At 41.3% G+C, this 16,081-nt stretch overlaps 2 protein-coding genes across 9 annotated transcripts in view; one reads left to right on the top strand and one right to left on the bottom strand.

Annotated features, from left to right (window-relative positions):
• col5a2a (collagen, type V, alpha 2a) overlaps window positions 1-12,573 on the top strand; it is a 43,653-nt gene extending 31,080 nt beyond the window's left edge. Inside the window, exons 25-54 of the mRNA XM_085248544.1 lie at window positions 87-185; window positions 291-344; window positions 448-546; window positions 643-696; window positions 1,092-1,145; window positions 1,245-1,298; window positions 1,417-1,470; window positions 1,930-1,974; window positions 2,058-2,156; window positions 2,246-2,353; window positions 2,482-2,535; window positions 2,768-2,821; window positions 2,993-3,046; window positions 3,156-3,209; window positions 3,314-3,421; window positions 3,647-3,700; window positions 3,797-3,850; window positions 5,272-5,433; window positions 5,597-5,704; window positions 5,824-5,931; window positions 6,029-6,082; window positions 6,794-6,901; window positions 7,110-7,163; window positions 7,337-7,444; window positions 7,933-7,986; window positions 8,095-8,202; window positions 8,397-8,703; window positions 10,485-10,666; window positions 10,763-11,005; window positions 11,350-12,573. Coding sequence (XP_085104670.1) covers window positions 87-185; window positions 291-344; window positions 448-546; window positions 643-696; window positions 1,092-1,145; window positions 1,245-1,298; window positions 1,417-1,470; window positions 1,930-1,974; window positions 2,058-2,156; window positions 2,246-2,353; window positions 2,482-2,535; window positions 2,768-2,821; window positions 2,993-3,046; window positions 3,156-3,209; window positions 3,314-3,421; window positions 3,647-3,700; window positions 3,797-3,850; window positions 5,272-5,433; window positions 5,597-5,704; window positions 5,824-5,931; window positions 6,029-6,082; window positions 6,794-6,901; window positions 7,110-7,163; window positions 7,337-7,444; window positions 7,933-7,986; window positions 8,095-8,202; window positions 8,397-8,703; window positions 10,485-10,666; window positions 10,763-11,005; window positions 11,350-11,496 — 2,895 coding nt within the window. The 3' untranslated portion in view covers window positions 11,497-12,573. The remainder of the gene's footprint in view (window positions 1-86; window positions 186-290; window positions 345-447; window positions 547-642; window positions 697-1,091; window positions 1,146-1,244; window positions 1,299-1,416; window positions 1,471-1,929; window positions 1,975-2,057; window positions 2,157-2,245; window positions 2,354-2,481; window positions 2,536-2,767; window positions 2,822-2,992; window positions 3,047-3,155; window positions 3,210-3,313; window positions 3,422-3,646; window positions 3,701-3,796; window positions 3,851-5,271; window positions 5,434-5,596; window positions 5,705-5,823; window positions 5,932-6,028; window positions 6,083-6,793; window positions 6,902-7,109; window positions 7,164-7,336; window positions 7,445-7,932; window positions 7,987-8,094; window positions 8,203-8,396; window positions 8,704-10,484; window positions 10,667-10,762; window positions 11,006-11,349) is intronic.
• A 2,585-nt stretch (window positions 12,574-15,158) lies between these two features.
• gulp1a (GULP PTB domain containing engulfment adaptor 1a) overlaps window positions 15,159-16,081 on the bottom strand; it is a 92,457-nt gene continuing 91,534 nt past the window's right edge. For all 8 annotated transcript variants that reach the window (XM_085249345.1, XM_085249352.1, XM_085249346.1 and 5 more), the window contains one exon: window positions 15,159-15,926. In XM_085249345.1, the coding sequence (XP_085105471.1) occupies window positions 15,855-15,926 (72 nt within the window). In that variant the 3' untranslated portion in view covers window positions 15,159-15,854. The remainder of the gene's footprint in view (window positions 15,927-16,081) is intronic.

Below are 16,081 nucleotides of genomic sequence, written 5' to 3' on the forward strand. Positions count from 1 at the left end.
TGTGCTCTGAACACTTTATTTACTGGTTAACCTTTTGTTTACCGCTTGTTTACTTGCTTTAATCAGCAATTTTGTTTTGTCAAAAGGGTGCTCAAGGAGATCGTGGAATATCAGGCCCACCAGGACCAAAAGGTTCTCTAGGAGACCTAGGGCGCACAGGAGAACCTGGTCTACCAGGTGCAAGGGTAACACAAGAACTTGGCATTTTCCTTTTTGAGCTGCAGTATTTCCGAAAGTTTCTCTTTATTGCTCTAGCTTCCTATCCTTATGTTTTAAAACTTTTTCCACAGGGTCTTACTGGGACCCCCGGAGTTCAAGGTGCAGAGGGAAAACCAGGACCACTGGTAATTCTGAGTATTTGTATATTTTAATGTGTTTGAATCGCACGTACTGGAGTTTTCTTTAAAATTATGATAAATAACCAGTGTCGGTTTGTGTCATTTCAAGGGTGCCCCAGGTGAAGATGGTCGCCCCGGTCCTACAGGGCCCATTGGAAACAGAGGGCCTGCAGGAACCATGGGAGTCCCAGGCCCCAAGGGCTTCAGTGTAAGGCTGCAGCGTCTCTGAAGCTGTGCCCTAATAGTCAAGTCAGTCTAGTAACGTCATGTTCTGTCTCTAATTCGATATATTTTACTCTTAAAGGGTGACCCAGGAAAGACGGGGGAACAGGGATCTGCAGGAGTGCCAGGTCAAAGAGTGAGTACTATTTTGAGTGCACAAGTGCTGAAGTACGGCAACAAAAAGTGCTCTATGATTAGTTTTAGACTTATTACAGTCAAAAAGTTGTACTTGGGGCCTTGTGCACTTACCTTTTTGATTATATGGCAGAAAGGGAAGGACCCCCAAATAACTTTCAGTGAGTAGCAGGATGATATGTCAGCATTAATGATAAACAGTTAAAAAATGTTTTTGTTGTTTTCAGGAATTGATAAAAAATATATATACACTTGGATTTATTAGATCTTTCATGAGCACAGAAGTCATTATTAATGCAATCAACCTAAACCGAACGCAGGCTGCTAGGAGATGAAGGAGTGGATCCCCATCAGGTGTGTAATCGGCAGGATTTATAAGTGTGACTTTGTCCACAGGGTCCTCCAGGAAAAGATGGAGAGGTTGGGCCTGCAGGACCCCCTGGCCCACCTGTAAGTGTCGGATTACTATTTTTTAAAAACTTTTTGCTAAGTCCTTTTTTTTTTTTTATTATTGCTGTTGATTACATAGAAGTGTTTGTCCTCTAACAGGGTGTTGCAGGAGACAGAGGAGAGCAGGGACCTCCAGGTGAAAATGGCTTCCCGGTGTGTAATGTTTTTGAGGCACTGTAAAAGGACAGAAAGTTTTAAAACAGTTCATGGAGTTGGATTACTTCTGGTTCTAAATAATTTCTGAAAAATATCTTTTTTTGTGTGTTCTTAGGGTTTGCCTGGAAATCAAGGGCCTCCTGGAGAGTCTGGGAAACCAGGTGACCAAGTGAGTCCAACAAAAACTATGAAAGTAAAATGGCCTGCATTTGTATAGCGCTTTTCTAGTCCATAGCACCCCGAAGCGCTTTACACTACATTCAGTCATTCACCCATTCACACACTGGCAATGGCAAGCTACATTGTAGCCACAGCTGCCCTGGGGCGCACTGACAGAGGCGAGGCTGCCGGACACAGGCGCCACCGGGCCCTCTGACCACCACCAGTAGGCAAACATGGGGTTAGTATCTTGCCCAAGGATATTTGGCATGCAGCCAGGAGGCAGCCTGGGATCGAACCACCGACCTTCTGATTAGTGGCTGACCTGCTCTGCCACCTGAGCTAGAGCCACCCCAAGTAGCCTTGAGTTATATCCAATACTAAATTATTATTGCAAAAGGTCTTGGATGAATTTAAATTTCATGTCTCTTTTGGACTGAGCATTAAAAATGTAGCTTTTTTCTTTCAGGGTATTCCTGGAGAACTTGGTCCTGTGGGTCAGATTGGACCGAGGGTAGGTGAACTGCATTGATTCCAACCAGTCCAAGCTGGAGTTTGACTATCTGAGACTCAACTGGTCATATTTGTTTTTTCTAGGGAGAGCGTGGAATTCCTGGGGAGAGAGGAGAACTGGGTCCAACAGGTCTGCAGGGACCTAAAGGAATTCCTGGTGCACCTGGTCCAGATGGGCCAAAGGTATTGTTATACACCATAATCAATGTATAACTCACAAGTCTGGAGTAGTTTGGGCCAACTTGTATTAACCTTGATGCTTGTCACTGAAGGGTAGCCCTGGTCCCACCGGTGCTTTAGGTGACGTGGGTCCTCCAGGTCTTCAGGGAATGCCAGGAGAGAGGGGCATCTCTGGTCCTCCTGGTCCCAAAGGTGAAAGAGTAAGTATGTGATCATCTTTGCAAAAATTGTAGTAGTCTTTTGCAGTGCTTTTAGCCTTAGTTTTTTTCATGACTACATTCCTCTTTAAAGTGGTTACAAAACTTTTTCATTTATTGTGTTTGTTCAGGGAGCAATTGGTGAGAAAGGATCTGAAGGGACAGCTGGGAATGATGGTGCAAGAGTAAGTGAAGCATCTTTGACTTGCTGCAAACACATTTAGTCTCAGCTCACCTGTGAACAAAGGAGTGTGACAGGAGCGTAAGCCAAAACTAAAGCTGTACCCATACAAGCTTAAGACTTGTCAATGCTTGTTGAAAGAAATCTGTTTGCTGACGTGACTGCACAAGTTTATGTTAATGATGAGTGATGGTGATGAGCAAAGATCCCCAACCACATTTCTTTCCTGTCAACAGGGAGCACCAGGTCCCATTGGACCATCAGGACCTGCAGGACCCAGTGGTGAGAAGGTAGAGTCCTTATGAAACACACATAAAGCACAAAAGCAGTTTGACAGCAGTAGGCCCACTGTTCTGGGAAGGAAACTCTTTGCCCCATGCTGCTTTTACACCAATAAAAATACTGGATTCTCAATAAATTCTTATCCAAATTATTGCAATAAACCTGTGGCTTCTTTACAGGGAGAACCTGGACCCAAAGGACCGTCTGGACCACCAGGATCCAGGGGAACACCTGTGGGTACACCTCACCAGTGTTTGCATCTTACACATTAAGTATTGCTTTATTGTGCTGAAACAAGGCAGCTCATTACAAAGTAATACAAACATTTATCTTGTGGTGCAGGGGTCGAGAGGTGACCCTGGTCCTATTGGTGCTGTTGGATTTTCTGGCCCCCCTGTAAGTACACTGAAACACTTTGCTAAATATATGCATGCCTTTGACAATGCCACAGGAGATAAAGGAGGAAAAGCATCTCTGCTAATATCATTTACACCTCACAGGGTCCTGATGGCCAACCTGGAGTAAAAGGAGAGCCTGGAGAGCAAGGCCAGAAAGGAGATGCAGGGTCTCCTGGGCCACAGGGCTTGGCTGGTGCCCATGGACCTCCCGTGAGTTGCAAAATAATGTAGTTGTTCTGACACATTTTTATTTCCAAAACCACTTATTTATTGCTATACATTTAGTTAATCCAGTTTGGCTGCGAGTTCTAAATAAGTGAGCTTTCACTTCCTGCTTGCTCCTCATTAGAACAGAATCTCTCAGTTGCACACATTTCCTGCATGCGTGCACTGAGAGATTATGTTCTAGTTAAATGTTGATATAATTTTTTGTAGGGGCCAGTTGGTGTTGCTGGCCTGAAAGGAGGAAGAGGAACACAGGGAGCACCGGTAAGATCCATTGATCCTACAATTATAAGTACATTTCAAAACACTATGTTATTTTCTGTTGCTGTTCAAACCACTTCTTTTTTCCTTTTTTTGCAGGGCCCCACTGGTTTCCCTGGATCTGCAGGAAGGGTTGGACCCCCTGGCCCACCTGTAAGTACTGCCCCAAGTTAGGGTTTGAATACAAGGTCGTGAAAGAAAAAGAAAAATGTATGGGTTACAAATGTTAAACCACCAAAGATGATGCACAATCACCCGTTTATGTAAATAAATTACTTTACTGAAATAGTTTGCAAATCAAAATAAATGCTGACACAATAAAAAAAAATCTAAAATTCTACCTTTGTATATTATACCTAAGTCAAGTTTCGAAAAAGGCAAAAACAGCTATCTGTCTCCTTCCCTGTCATTTCAAAAAGGACACCATCATTCCCTCATTAAGCATTCTTGTCTGTATAACAAGTTGAATTCATTTCAGTGTGATTTATATAAAGCCAAATCTCAACAACAGTTACCTCAAGGCACTTTATATTGTAAGGTAAAGACCTTACAATAGATAATAGATAACTCCTTTATAGTCTCATATTAGTCATGCATCTACTCTGTGTTGTATGTGTTGTATTGACCCTCTGAAATTTGTACGTTAAGGCATCATTATTCTTTTCTGTGATCAATTCTTTAATATTTGTAAAGAAAGAAAAAACAGGCCAGAAAAGATCACAAAACTGGTGGCAGGATATGATCCATACACACATTTCCATCCCCCTCTTGCCGTGTCCTTCATCTGTTAACCCACTTCCCCACCCCTTGCATTTCTTTTTTATCTGTACCAACATACAGAGCAACATTTGTTTTCCTCAGATGGCTCTGCTGACAAAGATGAAGTAAATGAAGGCATGGCACACAGAATGGCTAAATGCTGTGAATTTTGGTCACTATGACATAATGCTTTACAATAAGTCTGGATCCTTGTTTCAAAAGTCTCTTTAAACTATCGGCACCAATATGGTGAACCTGACCAAAAAAATTTTTATTTAAACTTTTTACTTTCTTCACTGAATACATAATGCAGCCTTTGTGCATGTTTAAAGGAGCTGGGGATGTCCAGCTTGAGATTGTCCTGCTGGTTTCATCACCTGGGTCAAACGTGTGTCAAACAACAGAATCAGCTAAGGCTGTGTGAAATGATACAAATAACTTTACCGGCTTTGTTTTCCTACTGTCTAGGTATCACATCACCATTGTAGTTAAAACTGAACAGCACTCAAATAACAGAGGAAAGAGTTAAATATTATAACTACTAATTTCTGTCTACTAATTATAGAGATTACAAAAATGTACAAGATATGCACCTCTAGGATTTTGTTTTGTTTTCTAAAGAGAAAAGTATTCATCTGAAATTTCTTCTCTATGTGTTGGAAATTTTTTTCCTTTTTAAGGTTTTCAGTGACCACTTGGATCAGGGATAAACTTTTTTTGCTTTTACGTATTGTAGCACAACACGTCCCATGAAAAAGTGCATTTGATGCTTTCAACCACATGAAAATATTTGTGACTGTAACCGGTCTTATTAGGGTCCTTTAGGAGAAGCAGGACCCCTGGGACCTCCAGGAAAAGAGGGTCCTCCTGGACTTCGTGGAGATCATGGACCCCCTGGACGACAAGGAGAACGTGGACCTCCAGGATCACCAGGTAGCCCAGGAGACAAAGGGGACTCTGGAGAGGATGGCCCTACGGTAAAGTCAATTTTATTTTTGTTTGTCACAATTTTAATAAAAAACTTGATTTATTTAAATATTTTTTTAATCGTCCCAGCTCATACATTTTTTTTAGAAATTCCTTGTTGCTTGTTCTTCTGTTTGCCTTTAAGAGAATTTAATTTAATGTTGTCTGCTTTAGGGTCCTAATGGTCCTCCAGGCCCAGCTGGAACTACAGGGCAGAGAGGCATTGTAGGTCTTCCTGGTCAGAGAGGAGAGCGTGGGCCACCAGGTCTCCCAGGACCAGCGGTTGGTATCAAATCCGATATCTGCTGTGTACCAGCTTTGTTATTTACTAGCTTAAAAGTCTAAACTTGACATTCGTGTTCTTTAAATTGTATTGTGACTTTTCTGTTTTCTTTTTTTAGGGTCCCCCAGGAAAGCAGGGCTCAACAGGAGCGCCTGGAGATAAAGGCCCTCCAGGTCCAGTCGGTGTTCCTGGTGCTAATGGACCTCGTGGTGATCCTGGTCCAGATGTAAGTGCATGTTTTAAAGTGTTTGTGGTTCCCAACTAACGCTAGCAAAGCTGTCTAAATGTTCTGTTTTTGTTTTTTTTCTTTGTCTGGTCCTCAGGGTCCTGCAGGATCAGATGGCCCACCAGGAAAGGATGGTGTTATTGGACAAAGGGTAAGATGCAGAAAGGATCAAAATATGACATTGCAAAAAGTGCTCATCTTATATTAATCTAAGGTTGCTGGAGGGATATAACTCTTGTCTTAAAAGATCTTGTACCTTAGAATGGAATGCACAGGTATTCCAAACTATCCTCTCCAGCGTAGGCAAAGGTCTTGAAGGATCTGTGTGTTTCCTGGAGACAAAGAACCTGAGGAGGTACCAGCAATCCAAAAATGGACTGTTGAAATGGCAAAAATATTAGCGTTTGAAAAGACTGATCTGAAGTTTGGTCTAAACCTGATGTTACGAATAGAAAAAGATGTTATTTTAGGAAGGATTGAATATAAAAACATTAGTTACAATATTAGTTTACCATTAGAAAATGAGGAAAATATTCTGACTTGGGCGACAAGACCTGTGAAGTGCTTGATTCCTCTTTTCTGTTTGTTGGGAATCGACACAAACTTGTATTTTTTGCTCTTGGTTCCTCTTGAATTATTGCTTAATTTGGTGTTTTTTTATTGTGTCTGCAAATGAAGAAATGTATTTTTAACCAGGGTTGTTTGTGAATGTTTTGATGATGACAGCTAAACTTTGGTGAGCAATGCCAAAATTTGATTTTTTTTCTAGATAAGAAATAAAAAAAAAAAAATTGATTAGAAAAAGGGAAAAAATAAAGATGTTGCAGGTAGCTAACACTTACTTACTTTTTTAAATTTCCAGGGAGACCGAGGAGATCCTGGTCCAGAAGGCTTGGTTGGTCCTCAGGGACTTCCTGGACCTCCCGGTCCTGTTGGTGCCCCAGGTGATGCTGGAAGGAGAGGAGAGCCTGTAAGTGGTTTTTGTTTTTTTTCTGTTCATGTGCAGGGTGTATTAACAGATGTACCGAGGGCACATGAGGACATTCTGGAGGCAGATTTAATTGAAACCCTTAATAGTAACTGAATAATGTGTTTCAGTACAAGAAGGCTGGATGGACTCAGTGTTTGCAGAGGTCTGTGTTCCCTGAGGGCTTTCTAATGATTTTGCTCGTTTTCAGGGCTCAAGAGGACCTCCTGGACCACCTGGCTCAGCTGGAAAGAGAGGATTAGTGGTGAGTCTTCAGCTTGTGGTTATGTGAAACTATCTGTTTTATGAAAGTAAATTACCTTTTCAGATAGCTTTCAATGAACATTCATTCGGATCTCAGTGCAGAACAGCAGTAAAAGCAATCTTCATCATTTCATGACCGTAATTATGAAATACCCTAAATCTTTTATAACTCAGGGACCCCAAGGGCCGAGAGGAGATAAGGGTGACCTGGGTGACCATGGAGAGAGAGGCCAGAAGGGACACAGAGGCTTCACTGGTTTGCAGGGTCTCCCCGGACCTCCAGTAAGTAAAAATGATAATGTTGACTCTGATGACTTCTGCTTCATCTCAGAGGCTTTCCAACCTACTGCATACAGTACAGTGGAGTATTCTTCTGTTATTCCACCTTTGCCAACCGCGCTCTGAAATGCAAATCAGACAGTGATCAAAAGGATCTTTAATTTTTTATTTGAACATAATTCTCTTTCATTTTAATGCAGCGCTTGTAAATGAGTGCAGCTTCATTTCCGTTTTTTGCTAACAATGTTGTCTGTCATTATCCCATCAACCCACCCCTCATGACCCAGTTACTGACAGCTATAAGCTAGATTAGTGTATTTACTTTACTCTTGGCAGTGCCCTAAAGTGGACACTTTGTTTCACAGAAATTCAGCTGAACAAAACAAATGGTACCATTAGCTGAGTTTTCCCACTTGAGTATCATCAATAGGTTGTGTTCATCGAGTTAAAGTGCATTAAACAGACTAATAAATTTGATTTATTGCTTTTAGGGCACAACTGGTGAGCAGGGAGCTCCAGGAATTGTTGGACCCAGTGGACCGAGGGTAATTGCCACCGATTCATTCGTGTTGAGGAAGAGAATAATCTTCATATCAGCTATAACTTTGGAATTAATTTCTCATATTTGAGGCTAACGGTTCCTTATGATTTAGGGACCTCCTGGACCTATCGGGCCTCCTGGAAAAGAAGGATACATAGGACTGCCTGGACCAATGGGACCTCCAGGAACTCGTGGGATCACAGGAGAAGTTGGACCAGAGGTATTGTCTCATTACGCAGCAAAAAGTGTGTGCAAAGCTCATAAAAAGGAGCCAGATGAGAATGTTTGTTAAAATGCAGAACATCTTTTCAACAGATGTTTGGTACATAGGGAATAGGGGATGGGCAAAATTTCAATGTGTAAATAAAACCCCCAAAGAGTACAGTCTTCACACTACTATTCCAAAACCCGCAGGGCCCTCCCGGAGAACCCGGACCCGCAGGTCCTCCAGGCCCTCCCGGACGTCCCATGGCAGCTGTGGATGACCTATTCGGCGGCCCCCAGGATTACGACTCTGGGCCACCTCCTCCTGAGTTCAGCGAGGACGAAGCTCTGCCCAACAGCAATGCCTCCACCATAGTGCCCGTCGACCCCGGTGTTCAAGCCACCCTGAAAGCCCTCAAGAGCCAGATCGACAACATGAAGAGCCCAGACGGCAGCAAGAAACATCCTGCCAGGACCTGTGACGACCTCAAGAGGTGCTACCCCATGAAGAAGAGCGGTGAGTGAGGGGAGACATTTAAACAGATTTGACTTTATTAGAATGTAAATTTTTTTCTATGGTGGCCTTGAGAGGTCAAATACACTGCAACTTAGGAAAACACCAGCAAATAGGAAAATGCTGCAAAAACACAACAGGAATTAAAAAACCTGCAAAATCTAAAAACAAGAAATTTTAAAAATCATGAAACAAATCTTTTTTTTTTTAGGAAATGATAACGTGATAGAGCAGAAGCGGAAATGACAAGCTAAAAAATAAATGGCTAATAGCAAACATGTAGCCACAGCATTTTATGAATGGTGATTAAATCATGTTTTACCTCCACACTTTTTCCAGCTCACAACACTGATGAACCCTCCTCTTCGTTTATGTCTCAGTGTGAGCCTTCACATGTTTTGGTTTCCATCACGTCCCCAGAAACACTTGTTTGCGCTTTGTAAGATGTTTTTTTCCTCACTTTATAGTGTTTTGTGTGTATTTGCAGCGTTTTTCCATTTGCTGATGTAAATATTGACACACAAACTAAAGTTGCTTGCATGTAATGTCAAGGCTCCCGAGTATAGTTTTATACACATATAGTCTAATAGTTAATAGTTTAATTATTTATATAGCACATTTAATTACAACAGGAGCGTTGACCAAAGTGCTGTACAAGAATACAACATGCATAATAAAACAACTTAGAGTATTAAAAGCAAACACCAAAAAATATGAATTAACAAATAACTCTCATGCTGTATTAAAAGCCAGTAAATAAAAATGCGTTTTAAGATAAGATTTAAAAAGACTGACAGTATGAGCCTGTCTGATGTATAGTGGTAAATTATTCCACAGCTTAGGCGCTACGACTGCAAATGCTTGATCACCTCTATGAACCAGCCTCGACCTTGGTACAGCTAAAAGCAAAAGATCACTTGATCTAAGAGATCTAAGGGGGGTATAAGTCTGCAAGAGGTCAGACAAATACCCGGGAGCCTGTCCATTCAGGGCTTTGTAGGTCAACAATAAAATTTTAAAATTAATTCTGAAGCGGACAGGGAGCCAATGAAGGGAGGCAAGTACCGGGGAAATGTGTTCACATCTTTTAGTATGTGTCAGAAGACGAGCTGCAGCATTCTGGACCAACTGCAGCCTTGCCAGGCAGGTCTGGCTGACTCCAGCGTATAAGGAGTTACAATAGTCCAGCTGGGATATAATGAAATATAATGCGCCTAACAAGAGAAAGATCCACAGTTTGATCCCAGGAGGGGACACAAATCCATCCGGGGGTGCATCAGGAAGGGTATTTGGTGTAAAAAGTCTGCCAGATCAAACATGCTGTGATGACCCCTTGTGAATAAGGAAGCAGGACACGTGTGAATGTGATAACTCAAGAACAGGCGACTTAGGATTTTCAAATTGATACTGTAGTTGCATCTACTAAAACCTTGGACAGTTTGAATCTCCGTGACCTCAAGTTTTAAGAAAATCTTGAGAACCCAATAACTTGGGAAGGAAGTCACCCAGAATTTATAGCAGAGGTCTGTCTCCAAGGAGGCCAATTGCATACAGTCATCCTAAAAACTTGAGGAAATGGTATATACCTATGGTATATACCAAGCTGTAAATGGTACCATTTACAGCTTGGGAGCTTGTATGTACCCTTTAAGTGCTCAAGGAAACAGATATGTGCCTTTAATACCAATTGTTAGCCCCAGGGGTCCGTTCATGTAGACACTGACTTAGTATATCCCTACTTCTGGAAGTGCAATTTATTTCAATGCTTCCATTTTGTGATGTAGGTGAGTACTGGGTGGATCCAAACCAAGGCAGTGCAGAGGATGCCATTCAAGTGCACTGCAACATGGACACTGGAGAGACCTGCATCTCTGCCAACCCATCCAGCATACCTCGTAAAGTGTGGTGGACCTCCTCCAGGAACAAGCCTGTGTGGTTTGGAGCAGACATGAACAGCGGAACACATGTGAGCAGCTACACACTAGTTGTGTGTGTCTGTGTGTGTGAGAGCATTTTTAAATCAATCCAGAACTTAACATGTTGTACAAATTTGTGCTTTTAGTTTGCTTATGGCAACAAAGATCAGCCATCAAACACCGTCGCAGTGCAGATGACCTTCATCCGCCTGCTGTCCAAAGAGGTTTCCCAGACCATCACGTACCACTGCAAGAACTCTGTGGGCTACATGGATGACAAGACGGGCAACTTAAAGAAAGCCGTGATCCTCAAAGGCTCCAACGACCTAGAGCTCAAAGCAGAGGGAAACAACCGGTTCAGATACACAGTGGTGGAGGACTCCTGCACAGTAAGTCCAGCGTTTCAACTGTTGTAGTTCAACACATGCCTGACAATGAAGATTGAGTAGTGAGTTAATACTGGACAGGTCTTCATCAGTCAAATCATAATGATGCTTGGTGTCTGCTGGGTGTGAAAGTAGGCAGCAGTTTCTAACAGATTCTATCAGGGTTGATACAAATTGAGTTTTTCAGCTTAATTTATAGCAGGAGGTGAGTGTATGTGCATGAACACGAACACAAAATGAACAGTGTGCTTAGGGAACAAACTGAGGAATTAGATGTATTTCAGGATTTGAAAGCCTTTCTCTTCACAGAGTTCACTGACGAACCTGTGTTTTTATCTCTTTAACAGCAAGCAAATGGCAACTGGGGCAAGACCGTGTTTGAGTACAGGACACAGAAAACAGCAAGACTTCCCATTGTGGATATTGCCCCCGTGGACATTGGCGGCCGGGATCAAGAGTTCGGCGTCGACATCGGGCCCGTGTGCTTCTTGTAAAGGCGTCAGCAGGGAAGGGAAGTGTCGAGGAGAATCCCGAGACTGTTGAACTGACAGCTGATGCGATCAGCCACGTTGTACATACGAGTACCGAGGACTGTTGTGGCCCTGTGGCGAGATATTTATTGTGCCTTTCGACCCAGTTCAAGACGGCAAAGATTTGTTTTGGAATTTACATGAAAAATTGGTTTAAAAAAAAAAAAAAAAATCAGAATCATTCCTCTGTCGTCTTGTGTATGTTTGACTTCAAGCTTTGTGCATTTTCGAGGTCCAAAGATCTTACCCTTTAATTTCGCCAAAGAACATAGAAGCTTTAAACTGTTATTATGACTGCTGTTCGTAAGCCCAGAACGTTTCCACTGAAACTACGACGTATGTCCCACCACTACTAATTTTTTTAGAGACTTCTCTGTTTTCTTTTTGTTTTTTTACTTCATTGTCTGAATATAAAACATCTTTGTGGTGCTATTGAGGAAACAAATACAGCCGCTTATGCGTTCGCTGGCGCAGGTATTTTCTCATGAGAGTTCTGATGAACCGATGTCTGTATCTAGTTACTCAAAACTCTGTACCAACCATGTAGAACATTAAAGACGCATGAAGACTGTCAGTCACTCAGTGTTAGCTACCTCGTCACCGGAACTGAGAACACCATGACACTACATGTAAATCTTTTGTTTCACACAGGTGCTGTTTTGTAAGTAGTGTGACCGTTGTGATCTTCTCCCAGCTGCGCGGTACAGGGCAGGGTTTGGGGATGCCAATAAAGATCTCTCTGTCAACAATGGGGAGATGAATGAGGTGTCATGTGAGTGATGTGTGGTGATTTGTAATTCTTTTTCCCCCCCCTTCAATTATACAATTATGGTACAGTTAAAAGGTAGCACAGAGTATTCGATTTTTATGCATGTCAGCTCCCCCTTTGAAGTATCCTGGACATATATGCTCTTGAAATCCTTTTTTTTAATACTCAGTTTTATAGAATAAGACGGCTGAGTGTGCCTGTTTGCTTTGTATTTTTAATTTTTATTTTTTGCTATGCAACAAATTAAACTAAATGCTTGTTAATCCCCCTAAGCTCTTGTCATATTGATTCAGGTATAGTTAGGCTCTTTGCGTTGGCCAGTTTTGCACCTAAATTCATATTTAGTTTAATTTACTTTTTACACAAAGTTTTCAATGTGAACAGTTTGTTTTACATCTTTCCTTTTTTTTGACTGTGCTTTTAATTCTCTTGTGACCATTTGGTTCGAATTTGAGTATATTTATTATAGATTTGTTAGAATTATGCAAGGCATGGCTGCCTGCAAACACCCCCAAGGCAGAGAGGAGGAGAAGGAGGAGGAAGAGGATGAAGAGGGGGGGTTCCACACTGGAAGCAGATGCGTTTCTTCCTTTGAAAATAAATATTGAAAATACTTCTCTCTGCCTGTTCTTGTTTGAGTAGACTTCATTTTGGATCTTTATAAATTGTCTACGATAGCAGCCCCAAGAGACCTGAAACTTTGTTTTAAGAGAAAAGAAAAAGAGAAAATCAGATGTGATTTTTTTTTTTTTTTTTTACAGCACAACTGTAGCAACTGAAGAATTAGGACAACAACTGAGTGAATCACTCTCTCCCTGCCTGTGGTGATGTGCTTAAGCACCCCAGTGGTTAAGGTGAATCTTATATATGAGGAAAATCTGTTTAGACACTGGACCTAATCTGAGCTATTGCACCTCATGTCATAGTTATAGCTCATGGGACATTCACAGAAGGTAGCAGTGATATGGCAGCTAAAGACTGAACACAAAAGGAGCCATTCCCAAGGTAGAGATATTACTAATGGGAGCAAAGGACTCCGATTAGTGGAACGTGACAGGTTGGCAAAAAAAGTAAAAAGGTTACCTGGGCACAAATAGATAACTTTGTATGCAGAAAGCATTTTATGGTGAAAACATATGATGAACATAAAAGGTGTTTAGGGTAAAGTGTTAGAAAGTGACACAACACATTTATTGCTAAATTCAAGTGACTAAGTTTCTTTATTTGTGGTATATTTCTTTGGTTAAAACTCAGTCACACTTGAGTAAAAGTAGAAGAGATACTGGGTTGTTCGGTGTTTGCATTGAGTGTTTTTGTATTTATGATGAATTTCAAGTAGTTGGAGTGATCAGCTACTTGCCCAGAGGTTCATTCATTGTGCAATGTCAACCTTTTGGGTGACCACTTATGATTGCAAGGCGATTGCACAGGTGTCTTGGTGCGAGGCAACTATCGGCGTAACTTTATGCTGAACATAGGGGGAGGGGATCTCTGTCTAAATAAATAAAATCATCTGGGTAATTCCCAGATGTTTAGACATGCAACTATTTTGTTGGTAATAACTGAAATGAGTAAAGAAACTCAACAGCCTAATTATGCAAGATAATTCATAATTTTATGGGGGGGGGGGTATATTTGTTGGGTCTGATCATTGGGCAAAAGCAAGGTGATTAAAGGCAAGGTTGCAAAAATACCTCTGTCATTTTTGCAATTAACATGCTGTTCTGCAGCAACTACACCATTTGTGGAGGAACTTCTGTTTAAAATCTACCCATTCAGGTTTCTGGCTGGACTCTTAATAGAAGTAATTAATGTGAATTTCTGTGTATGCAGATGGCAATTTGTAGATTTCACAATTTATCATAATTAATTGCCGTACTATCCCAAGCAGACTGGATGAAATTGCCATATTCAATAGCAAATTGACAGCAGACAGAAGGCATCACCAGTCTTATCTCTGACAACTAACTGCAGGTGGTCACAGACCTGACACCAGTCTTTGAAGCAACCATATCAAAGGCATTGAGAGTGTAAGTTCATTGCACACAGTCAAAATCATTTTTGTAATGCCACAGTCTGTGACCGCTGTGACTTCAGCAAGAGAGAAAAACAGGGATCAAATCCTTGTTGTTAGTGTGCATTTGCACTTTAACTAGCAAAATGACACATTCTGTATTAGTGAGTGAAAAAGACGAGAACAACATGTAATCAATGTGATTAAGTTACATCAGCTTTTAAGACCTCTACTGCAAATGTGAAGAGACACCTGCAAGCTAAGCACAGTTCCACAACAACCCCCAACTTCTGCATCAGTTAAAGCTTTCACTGAGCAGCATTAATGAGCTTGGTTCTATGGAGGAGGAGATGCTATCAATGTTAACTTACTATCCTGAGAAAACATCAATATATTTAGTTGCATTAGTCCAGCAGTATTACACACCCTGCAGAAAGCTAACCACGCTAACTGCAGCTACCATGTACAATACCGCTGTTACAGACCTAAATCTTAACTCTTAAAAGCTCATTATATGTACTTAAAAGTCACAAAAGCATATTGGCTAAAAGAGGCTTTGATATTGCAGAACAGAGCAGTGACATGTAAACATATGGACTCTGTACTTCCTATTGCTAAGAGGACTTCCATTTTTTTTCATGTTTCCCTTTTGTAAGCTGATGGCAATCGCACACAAAATGTCGTGATGGCACTCGGAAAAATTCAAGGGCGTCATTGTGCTTTAGCCGAGCCTACAGCATTATAATAGTTCTGCCACTTGAAGAAAATGTTTCATAAACAAATGCCACATACAAATAAAGTCAGATATAAATTATATAACACAGAAGAATGAGTGAGGAGCAGTTTTCATAGTAGGATTTTCTTTAATATCTGTAACAGCAAAGTCAATTCAACCAAAAGTGAAATAACAGGAATAGAACTGGCTGGACAGAGATAAAAGAGCAGAAAATGAAAGGTAAACACCGAAATGGCAACTCAATCTGGTCAAAATCTGAACAGAACAAAGGACAAAGAGCGGAAAGGTCACTGAAGTAAAAAAACAAAAGAAAATATCAGGCTGGATTAATCGACTACATAACGTATGAATTAATGTGGAGTAAAATATGCGATGTTAAAAGCTCAAAGGTTTTGTCACAATATAGATTCCATTTATTTTTCTTGCCAGCTTGTGTTTGGCATACAAACAGGAATGTGTTGACAATACAGAATTCAAACGGTGCATACACACATATGAAAATTCTGCCACAGAGTGTACCATTGAACATATCCACTATTTACAACTGTCTCCTCCTGTGCAAGCAAAGGTACTCAAAACTAACACCTCCATACGCATTTTTTGTCTTTTTTTTATTACAAAAATAGCTCTTTACTATAATGGATCTGAGTTTACCTTGAAATATCGAAAACCAATCTAAATGCAAATGCATATAAACCTCAAGATGAAAACTGTGACATCTTGACTCGACCGTGGAGTGGATTTTGGCACTTCTTCATACAAACGGGTTGAAAGTGCACCTCGAAGGGTTCATCTTCTCAGCATCAGCAGCGACTGTCTAGCGGGTCCAGAGAGAAGACGGTGCCCTCTAAGGTTAGTCCCATTTTGAACCCCTCCTGGAAGACATGAAGCCACACAGGGCCGCTTTTATAGACACTCAGGCCCGCTGGAAAAACCTCAGAGGCAAAGACAAGCTAAACGCTACTGACACCGCATCATGCTGGGTCATGCATTTTAGACAAGATCAGAAACGGCAAGGCATGAATCCTAA

This window comes from Mchenga conophoros, linkage group LG16 (assembly GCF_057382185.1).
Source record: "Mchenga conophoros isolate Kocher_MC1m ecotype Shallow Benthic linkage group LG16, M_conophoros_male_GT1.1, whole genome shotgun sequence".
NCBI classification, from domain to species: domain Eukaryota; kingdom Metazoa; phylum Chordata; class Actinopteri; order Cichliformes; family Cichlidae; genus Mchenga; species Mchenga conophoros.